The sequence below is a fragment of the Physeter macrocephalus genome, chromosome 1 (genome assembly GCF_002837175.3).
Source record: "Physeter macrocephalus isolate SW-GA chromosome 1, ASM283717v5, whole genome shotgun sequence".
NCBI classification, from domain to species: domain Eukaryota; kingdom Metazoa; phylum Chordata; class Mammalia; order Artiodactyla; family Physeteridae; genus Physeter; species Physeter macrocephalus.
This window is the reverse complement of record NC_041214.2, coordinates 135402570-135413178: the sequence shown is the minus strand read 5'-3', so window position 1 is coordinate 135413178 and position 10609 is coordinate 135402570. Positions and strand designations below refer to the sequence as shown.

General features: G+C 41.0%; 1 protein-coding gene and 1 long non-coding RNA gene across 7 annotated transcripts in view; one reads left to right on the top strand and one right to left on the bottom strand.

Moving 5' to 3' along the window:
• LOC114486954 (uncharacterized) overlaps positions 1-6664 on the bottom strand; it is a 217973-nt gene extending 211309 nt beyond the window's left edge. For 3 of the 4 annotated variants that reach the window (XR_008617875.1, XR_003681434.2, XR_008617876.1), the window contains exons 1-2: positions 6532-6664; positions 4661-4695 (exon numbers count right to left, since the gene is read on the bottom strand). This is a non-coding gene — a long non-coding RNA (uncharacterized lncRNA). Of the gene's footprint in view, positions 1-4660; positions 4696-4915; positions 4994-6531 lie in introns of those variants that run through there. The other variant, XR_008617877.1, reaches the window with a different exon arrangement.
• C1H21orf91 (chromosome 1 C21orf91 homolog) overlaps positions 6470-10609 on the top strand; it is a 29322-nt gene continuing 25182 nt past the window's right edge. The window contains exons 1-2 of one of the 3 annotated variants that reach the window (XM_007106902.2): positions 6470-6544; positions 7781-7914. In XM_007106902.2, the coding sequence (XP_007106964.1) occupies positions 7788-7914 (127 nt within the window). In that variant the 5' untranslated portion in view covers positions 6470-6544; positions 7781-7787. Of the gene's footprint in view, positions 6545-6727; positions 6838-7394; positions 7415-7780; positions 7915-10609 lie in introns of those variants that run through there. The other 2 variants (XM_007106901.4, XM_055086198.1) reach the window with 2 other exon arrangements.

The window sequence follows — 10609 nt, the reverse complement described above, 5'->3', positions numbered from 1 at the left end:
CTCGCTGTTGTGGCCTCTCCCGTTGCGGAGCACAGGCTCCGAACGCGCAGGCTCAGCGGCCATGGCTCACGGGCCCAGCCGCTCCTCGGCATGTGGGATCTTCCCAGACCGGGGCACAGAACCCGTGTCCCCTGCATCGGCAGGCAGACTCTCAACCACTGCGCCACCAGGGAAGCCCTGACTTTTAGAAAATGGATCAACAACACTGAAATAAGCCTACCACACTGCTCAATTTGAGTGTAAAGCAAAAAGAATTCTAAAACAGTCAATTTTTGCTTTCTTGCTTGCTAAAAATGAGAAATAGGATAGGTATTTTATCTCAAATAGGTTATTTAAGCCAGCATTGAACTAAGATTGAAAATTTAGTCTTCAGAGTTTATTAACTAATTTTAATTTTTAATACATGATTCATTCACCTAACACATTCATTCGAGAAATATCTATTGAGTACTGTGCCAGAGATTGCTTGTTGCCTATTCTAATATACACTGTTCCTATTTAGAAGCCCTGATTTTTAGCTGGGCACATGGATGCTGGAATAAAGGTCTGATCCCAAGTCTCCCTTTCATCCAGGCTCTTATCACTGGAAGGGTGGGAGGTAACCAGAAATGTTTTGTAGCAGCTTCTCAGAAATATCCTTAAAAAGCAGCTGGTATATATTCTTTGCCCTGTCTTCTCATCTTCCTCCACCCTGCTGTTTAACATTTGTCTCTAACGAAAGGGGCTCTCTCTTGCACAAAAAGATGAGCCCACGTCCTAGGGATGACAGAGTAGAAAACTAGAAGCAGCATGCATTCCTGAGGACTGTGGGTCAGAGCCACCACACCTACCCTAGACTGCACATCTCCAGACTTTAATGTAAGAGAAAAAATAAAGCCCTATCTTTTAAAGTTACTTGTACTCAGGGTTTTTGTATTACTGCAGTGAAACCTAATCCTAACTGATACAAGCACAATCTGTAAGGTAAGTGTTGAAATACAAGATGACTAAAGCAGGGTTCCTTGCAAACAACCGGCTTAAATTCTAGCAATGAATATTGAACTATAAAGAACACCAGAGTGAATTACAATAGTTTTTGCCTGTTTGTTATATTTTCAAACCAACTCCCTTCTTCTGGTAACAACAACCACTTTTCTTTGGAGAAGTTCTTCTCCCATATTATGAGATCAAATTTTAATCCCTGCAGCCCCATTCCTGAGCCAACCTGTTTTCTGGGGAGGGGTGAGGTGGGAGATGCGGGAATGTAATCCAAGCATGGCCAATTAAAGTATTGGTTTAGCCAAAAAGTTCATTCGGCTTTTCCGTAACATCTTAATGGAAAATCCAAATGAACTTTTTGGCCAACCCAATACTAGCCACTATAATTGATTCAGAAATGAGCATATGAATTAAACTTGGCCATTTAGAATCCTGCTGTATTAACAACCATCACTACAATCTGTTGCATAACAAAACAACCCACAACTCAGTGCTTATAACAACAAGCATCTATCACAGGTCTGTAGGTCAGGTAGGCCTCCCTAGCTTTAGGCTGCTGATTGGACGCAGGTCTGCTCCACATCTCTCATCCTCCTTGCACTGGCAACTATCTGGGCGAAATTCTCTTAGTGATATATGACAGAGGCACAAGAAGCCAAGCTAAATCACACAAGCACATTTAAGGTCTCTGCTCACATCATGTTCATTAATATTCCATCAGGGTGGGGAAATATATTCTGCCCACTATAGTGAGCTATGAGGTCACATGGCAGAGGAAGGGTATGAAGAAGTGGAAATAATAATGCAATTGATTATGCACACATCTTGAGTTTCTGGGTTCTTTGGGGTCATGAAGGCTCTAAGCCTGGGGCTGCATGTGTCAATCTTCCAGGCTAAATGGATGAAGCACATCTCCAACAGCAGAGAATGAATTAACACATAAAGAGAAGCAAAGACAGCAAAGGTAAGAGATGGATGAATAGATACACTAAGTATACTGAATCCTTTACTTTAAAATAGGAACATGCCAGAAAAAATACCAAGAATAGCAGTGGTATGAACAAGAGTTGTGGGGATTCAGAAAAGCGAGATTAGAGAAATTTTTATAGCAAACGTTCATTGGAATGATGAGGGAGGGTCATTTGCACCAGAGCAGACATAAAAATAATGTTCAGAAAAGAAAATTATGTAAACTCTATAGCAGTCATTGTTGGTTTATATACCTAACTTCTTTTCCTTGCCTTCTGTTACAGAGGTTGAAAAAACTAAATACTCACTACCCTAGAATCCATTGTTGTCATATAATTTCTAGTGATTAGATATAAGCAGAAATCTGCTGGGGTCTCTCAGGAAAGCTTTTCCTTCCTCACAAAAATGAAAGAGGCAGCTTTCCCTCGCACTTCTCCCTACATCTTCCATTTCTATCCTCTTGCCTGGAAGACAATATATTGCTTAACTGTAGGGCAGCCATTCTGCTCTTGAAAGGGAAAGCCAGCATAGACGCAGAGAGGGTAGTCCTGATATAATGAGCCAGTGAAACACTGCCGGGAGATGGTTCCTCAGATCTTGTTCAGTGAAACAAATAAAACCTTACCTGATTCAGACATTGTTAATCAGGTTTTCTGTTACTTTCATCTGAAAGGATTCCTAATTGATTTAAGCCTAAAGTCAAGGTAATGTCTGTTTTAGGTCAAGAACAAATTATATAACTAATCTTTGTATATCCCCTTACAGTTTGTAACACATTTTTGCACACTTTACTCAGTTACTAAATTAGAAAGGATTGCAGTTAATTAAAAATAAAATCCTTGACTATCCAAGTAAATGTTAGGTTTTATCAAATGAGACAGTAAACTGGAAAGCCCACTGTAACTGTCTAAATGCTGAATAGATTCATGTATTACTGTTATGAGAAAGGTAAGATGCCATGACAAGTTTTTGAGAAGGGGAGTTCACCTGTGTTTATTTCATAATGGACTGTGAAAGATGGATTGAAAAAAAACTAGATCGGAAGCAAACAGACCTGGAAAGCAGCTCTTATTTGATGAATGAAGGATCCACTGACAAAATAACAAGGGATTCTAGCCAGGATGGAGTAAGGAGTACCAGAATAGCTCTTCAAAGTTAGAAAACAGGGCAAAATTTATGAAATATCTATTTTCAGACACTGGAACACACACAGAGCAAACATGTCATCCCAGAAAGAAAGGAAACAAATGAGGTGAGCCCTACAATTGCCCTGGTTTTATGCCTGGAGGTACTTTCAAACCATGGTCCACATGAGGAGATCCAAGCAAAGCTGGGATGAGGAGACAAAGATTGAATCTGGGGAGTACAAGATGTCTGGAATTTGTAATCAGGAATGCTAGAAAGGAAGAGCTATACACAGAAAGAGTTTCAGAAAACGCTTTAATTCTTCGCCTGAATGCTAAGCTGTGCATGTACAGGGTGAAGCTCCAAGAGGCTAGGCCAAAATTAATTACCAGGGAAAAAAGAATTACTTGGGAACTACAATATGAACAACTACTGGAACTCATAGGGAAAGTAATAATTTGAGTTTTCTCTGAGTATAGAAGCTTTATTAAAAAGACCTGTGACGTACAATAGACAGCCTAAGCCACTCCTTTAGAGAGAACTAGAAATTCTTATAGCAAAAGGATAGTCTAGAGTCTCACAAAGTTTAATATGCTACTAGAGTAACAGCCTCCCAAATAAAGCCCAACACTCTTTAAAAATCTAGACACTCAATGTGTTAGTTTTTTAATGCTGCCATAACAAATTAACACAAATTTAATGGCTTAAGACAATACCATTTACTATCTCACAGTTCTGTAGGTAAGAAGTCCAGGTACAATGGATTTCTAATCCTCCATTTAGAATTTCACAAGGCTAAAATCAAGATGTCAGCCAGGTACTGGATTGAACTTCCAAATCCATTCAGTTTTTTGGCTGAATTCAGTTTCTCCAAGTTTTAGGACTGAAGTCCCCATTTCCTTGCTGGCTGTCAGCTGGGATCCAGTCTTTGCTCCTAGAGCAATGCTAACTCAAAGTTTCCAGACACTTTGACTTCCCCTTCTGCTGCATCTCTCTGACTTTAGTTGGAGAAAGTTCTTTGCTTTTAAGGGTTCATGTGATTAAACTGGGATCACCCCCCAGTAATCCAGGATAATCTCCCTCTTAAAGTCCACAACCTTAATTATATCTGCAAAATCTCTTCTGCTATGTTACATACATATTCACAGGATGCAGGGATTAGGGTGTGAACATCTTTGGGGAGCTATTCTGCCTACTACACTCAACAATATCACTTTTACATTGTTCAGCAACCAATCAATGCATATCATATAAAAAGCAAGAAAATATGATGTACCCGCAGGGGAAAAAATAGTCTGTTAATAGAAACAGGCAGCACATTAATATAAAGACATAAAGGGGTTAAAAATAAAAAGAGGAGAAAAGAAACACCTGGAAACACTAATCATAAGAGAGCAGGAGTGGTTATATTGATATCGGATAAAGTAGATTTCAGGAGAAGAAATATCACCAGAGATTAAAATATCACAGTGAAAAAAGGGTCAAATCATCAAGAAAACAAAACAGTCCTAACTATGTAAAATGCCATAACCACATGGGAAAGCAGTTTGGCAATTTCTTTTAAAATTAAAAGTAAGTGTACACTTACCATACAACTCAGCAATTCCACTCCTAGTTATTTACCTAAGAGAAAGAAAACATAAACACACAGAGACTTTTACATTAATACTCATAGCAGCTTTATAAGTCTCCAAACTAGAAACAATTCAAGTATTCATCAATATGTGAATAGATAAACAAATTGTGGAATATTATTCAGCAATAAAAAGGAACTACTATTACAAAACATCATTGTGAATCTCAAAAACATGCTGAATGAGAGCAATCACAAAAGAATACATACCATTTATTCCCATGTACATAAAGTCCTAGAGCAGGTAAAACGTGTCTTTAGTGATATAAATTAGATCAGATGTTGGTGGGAGGCTTGACTGAGAAGGGGCATAGAGAATTCTGGGGTCATGGAAATGTTCTGTATCTTAATTGGGGTGGTGGACACACTATTGTATACATTTGACAAAACTCAGCAACTGTACTTTTAAAACGGGAAAATTTTATTTCTGTAAATTAAACCCCAATGTATAGACTTTTAAAAATAATTTTAAAATAAAAAACAAGGCGAAAGTTTTAAGGAGAGTTAAAAAGGCAAAATGCCACAGAAAGAGAGATAACCCTGAGAAATGAAAAGAACTTGTTCGATACAAGAAAATCATTAAGCCGCAGCACACAGACAGGATCTTCGTTGTGGCATGCATGTGGGATCTAGTTCCCTGACTAGAGACCGAACTCAGGCCCCCTGCTTTGGGAGCCCAGAGACTTACCCACTGGACCACCAGGGAAGTCCCTTGTTAGTTGATTTTAGAAAGCACTTTCATTGAAAAGATGGGTAGAATCCAAGATGTAAGACATTTTAGTCATATTTACTTAGAATGTTGAAATTCAAGTAGAAAACGCATAGACTTTTCTATTTCAATTAGTGCTTCTCAAACTTTCATCTGCATAGGAATCACCTGGGGCGTCTTGTTAAAATGCAGGTTCTGATTCAGGAAGTCTTGGGTGAGACTCGATAGTCTACGTTTCTAACAAGATACCAGGCAGGTGAGGCCAATGTTGCTGGTTCATCTCCTACACTTCAACTAGCAAAAACACAGACCACTTTTCTGGGGCACTGATGGTTTATATCAAGTGCCAATTTGGCCTAGAAGTTCCCAAGATCTATGGAATCCATTCCTACCACGGGTTACATGTAGACTGACAACCTAGTCCCCTTTCTCTTTGTTGGCGTAACCAGGACAGCTGTTTATAATGCTCTGGAAAACAGCAGCGATTTTACGTCAGCAGCCTTGGGTTCAAGTTCCAGCTCTGTTTCTAACCAATAGATAATCTGGGTTAGTCATTTTTAGAATGCAAAAGAAGAGAACTCTTTTCGTTTCTCTTCTCTGGCTGTTTTGAGGATTACAACAGAAAATGTAAGTGAAAGTGTTACGTGAATTATAACCTTAAAAAAAAATGGTTTAAAATGCCAAGCAAAGTGGGCAAAAAGACATCAGGACCTAAAGTAAGAGGTGGGGCTCCGGGATTACCCTCGTGGGCGTGTAAGGAATGCGCCATATTACAGGGGAGGGGCGCCCCATTTCTAAAACAATCTGTAAAAAATAAGCTTCTGTATATAAGATTATCCCGAAATCATGAAACTTGAAAAAGAACTTTTCCCTCACTAAATACTTCAACTGGCACCTAACTCAAAGTTTAATGATACTATTTTGCTTCAGTCTACCGATTTCACACGAAGTTCCACCCACGCATCTCTGGCCCTCTCACCCATACACTCGTCACTTTTCTGCCCCCGCCCCCCTGCGGCCCCCGCCCGGGGGCAGTAGTTTCCACTACCCTGAAGGGGGAGGTGGTAACGGACTCCTCTATCTACTTGCCTAGAGGAGGGGGCGTGCGAGGAGCTACCTTCCATAGAACGGTAAGAGACCCCGGCCAAGAGGCGCGGAATCAAGAGAAAATCCGAGTTGAGGCCGCGGCGTCGGTGCAGCAGGGGAGCGGCGGTGCCCGCGGCCGCCGAGCGAGCGCGCGGCTTCGCTATCAGCCGCGCCGTCCCCCATCCCCCCAGAGCCTCCGAGGGATGGCACCGGCGGGAGGGGGCGGGGCCGGCGCACGGCAGCCTTCTCCGCTGCGGCCGCCTGCGCTGCGGCCGGAAACAATAGTGGAGGAACCTGGGCCGCGCGGATCGGCTGCGGCGGCGCGCGAAGCCGGACGGTAAAGCCCCAGCTCCCCTGCCCCCGACTGCCTGCGCCCCGGTCTCCGCCCCCTCGGTCCCACCGCCTTCGCACTCTGAGCCCCGCGGCCCCTGGCGCTGTTCCGCGCGGGCTGCCCCGACGGACGGTCGGAGAGAATGACAGGGGTCCGCGGCACCCTGAGGGGCAAGTGCGCGCCCCCACCGCCGGGGATCCGGCTCCCAGAGGCGCTGAGTCCAGATGGACCAGCTGCCGTGGCCCTCGAACGCCTTCTTCCTGGGTGGGAGGAAGCCCGGGGCGAGGGAACGCGGCGCTCCCGCCGGCCGGGCTCCGGGACCCCCAGCCTGGCTTGGCCACCCCGCCTCCGGCCGTGCCCGGGCCGCACAGCGGAGCCGCTGCCCGACCTTCCGTGGGGATGATTTCTAAGCGGCCGGGCCCCCCTCCCTAGTGTTCACTTTTCCATGTGCATTTTCCTGCCCCGGATCTCGAATAGGAAACCTCGCTACGCCGAGCTAGCGAAACGCATCTGAGGTTCCCACAATGAAGTTAGCAAAGCAGTGTCCCGAGCAGATCGTTCGTCCTACCTTTAACAGCGTTAAGTAGGTTGACCCCGGTAGCTGAATATGTGTCGCTGCTAAGCCCCTTCTACACCTGGTCAGGGATGGGGGTGGGCTAGAATACCCGAAAACTGCTTTCCGTCAGACCTCCTCAACTAAATAAAACACAGGACCAAAAAAGGCGCTTAGGCGTAGTGTCACTTACGGCTAGGCTTTAAGTTTTACTAGCTTTGTGTCTTTGCACAGTAAAAGTATAATATTGAAGTACACGGATGGCAATGCTTGTTTGATGGGGCTGTTGCATTAGGTAACCTGAACAGCATCCTTCCGTCTTCCTAGAAGTTACTAATATTGCCGTAATGGCAAGTTCTTGAAATCGTGTAACTTTCTTTTTCTGTTTCTTAATAGGGGCACTATGAACGAAGAGGAGCAGTTTGTAAGCATTGATTTGAATGATGACAACATCTGCAGTGTTTGTAAACTGGGAACAGACAAAGAAACACTCTCCTTCTGCCACGTTTGTTTTGAGCTAAATATTGATGGTAAGGACACAGTATAGATTAATTTTATGGCTTACAGAACTACTTTATGCTGAACTAGTTACAAGGTAAAACTAAAATTTCTTGAATGATTGTAAATTGTGTCAAGTATGAAGTGGAGATCTGTTAAAGATAAGGGTTTCTGGAAATGAAACTGAAGGTAGCACAGCTATGAATTTAAGAGAAACTTTTTTTTAAACTCCCACAGCATTAATCCCAATTTTACTAATATAAAAATGAGGAATGAGTATTGACTAGTAAACTCTGCTGGTTTGAGAGCTTATTGTCAGATTTTAACACACGTGTGTGTGTTTTGTTTTGTTTTAATATTAAGGAATAACATAACCAAACATTTACATTGATAGGCGAATGTAATTTTATTCTTTTGGTCTACCGTGCTAGTACCTAACTGAGGTGAGCTATAACTTTTTTTCCCAGTGCTATCTTATTATCTGCAACACATTTAAAAATTTTTAGATAACCTCTTTTCAATGATCACACACACCTTTAATAATTTTTTTAAACTAAAAAGGCTTTTAAAATTTCTCAGTAGTATCTCTAAGAGTATACGAAAAAGAGTTCTCCAAATACTTAAAAAAAAAATCTCTATTAAAGTATTTGGGTTGGTGCACAGTTAATGTGTCTGTGGGTATCAGTAGCTTGTCCCTGAGAAACATGTGGGATATGTTTCCTTAATCTTGATGTTACCATGATAAATTGATTTTTTTTTTTAATATTTGAGTCACACTAAAAAAGAATCTTAATATTCTGGCAATAAAAAAAGTTGGCCTGCCATTTGAATTTTGAATTGTAACATTTCAGTAGAGAGATTTTGTTAGATCTTTAGATTAATTTGTATTATCTCTACTTATTCTATTTATTAAATAGGAAATAACAAATGTTCTTGCCATTAAAAAAAAAATAGGATTGTCTACCTTGAGATTCCTATTCAGACTTGTTTTTCAGAAATTGTTGTAGGTGCCAAATTAATATATTTAGATACTCTATAGTAAAAGTCAAAATTATAACCATAAGTAGACTACTGAAAACATGTAGAGTTAATTATATGACATTCATTTTCCATTTAAGATCATATTGGTTTTCACAGTTTTGCCATTGTACTCTCAGAACTGTAGTTGCTAAACATGATAATCGATGGAAGATCATGGATTTCCTGTGGGTTGTATAGAACGCATAAAACTTTGGCTTTACTAAATGTAGCATTATAACTAATTTCAAAGGGATGACTTAAAAACATGATTCTTCTGTAGCATTTATTTATTTATTTATTTTTGGTGGTACGCGGGCCTCTCACTGTTGTGGCCTCTCCCTTTGCGGAGCACAGGCGCAGGCTCAGCGGCCATGGCTCACGGGCCCAGCCGCTCCGCGGCATATGGGATCTTCCCAGACGAGATCTCCCCAGACCGGGGCGCGAACCCGGTTCCCCTGCATCGGCAGGCGGACGCGCAACCACTGCGCCACCAGGGAAGCCCTTCTGTAGCATTTAAATTACCATGTCCTTAATCATGCTAGAGTGAAAGATATAAATGTATGTTCTTTAGAAATAGAGTTGGCCATATATATTCTTTTACATTGTAGATTTTAGTTTTAGATGGGCAAAGGCATTAGAAATGACTCAGCCAAACCTGTATTTACATTGAGGAAAACTGACAACCAGGTAGTTGGACTGTTCAAGGTTGCTCTAGCAGTGATGGCAAGCTGTTGTTATGTGCCAGGCATTGTACTAAGCACCTTACATGGATTATCTTTTTCAGCTCAAAATAGCTCTGGGATGGCTACTATTATCCATTTTAAAGTTGATGGAGTTTAACCTTCAAGACCTAAAAAATGCACTTTGAAGTTGCTCAGCAATGAATGACAGTGCTGGGTTTTGAAGCCTGCCAGTCTAGTTCTGGTATATGTGATTTTAATTCCATTGATCTACTGTCAGTAGTTATTTTAGTTGATAGGGCTAATATTAGAAACCTGTTTTCCTGAGTCCTAATTGCTCTCCTTGATATTCAGTCAGCCAACTTTTCCTTATCAGTGCTTCCTGCTAAATCATTAGTGTTGTTCATGCTGTGATAGGATTTTTCTACAGAAATGTAAACTTTCATATTTGCTTTTCTAGCCTGTTTTTAATGCCTTTTAACTGGTTCTTCATCATTGTATAGAGAATATACAAGTATTCCTCAGGTACCATCTTATAAATATTTCATCTCTGATAACATTTAACTCAATATATAAGCTTGTCATAAGCCCTATGTGTTGAAGTAAGAGTTGTCTTTAACTTAAAAGATGAAAATAATTCTCAATTTGTATTAGAACTGTTTCCCTCTATATTCTATGTACACTCAAGGTTTTATATTTTTAAATGCCAATTAAATCTTCACAAGAAAAATTATTTTAGAATTTTCTTCTCAATTTATCTGAAGTCAATTCCTAGATCTCACAAATACATTTTATATTTACTACAGTGATGAGCTTGTGCATATAACCATTTTAACATCATGAGATTTTTTTCTAAGTATTAGGAATTTTAGGGGAAAAGGAGGGAAATGAGAACCCTGAATTCCTCAAAATTTCGATTTTTTTTTTTTTTTTTTTTTTTTGCGGTACATGAGCCTCTCACTGTTGTGGCCTCTCCCGTTGCGGAGCACAGGCTCCGGATGCGCAGGCTCAGCAGCCATGGCTCATG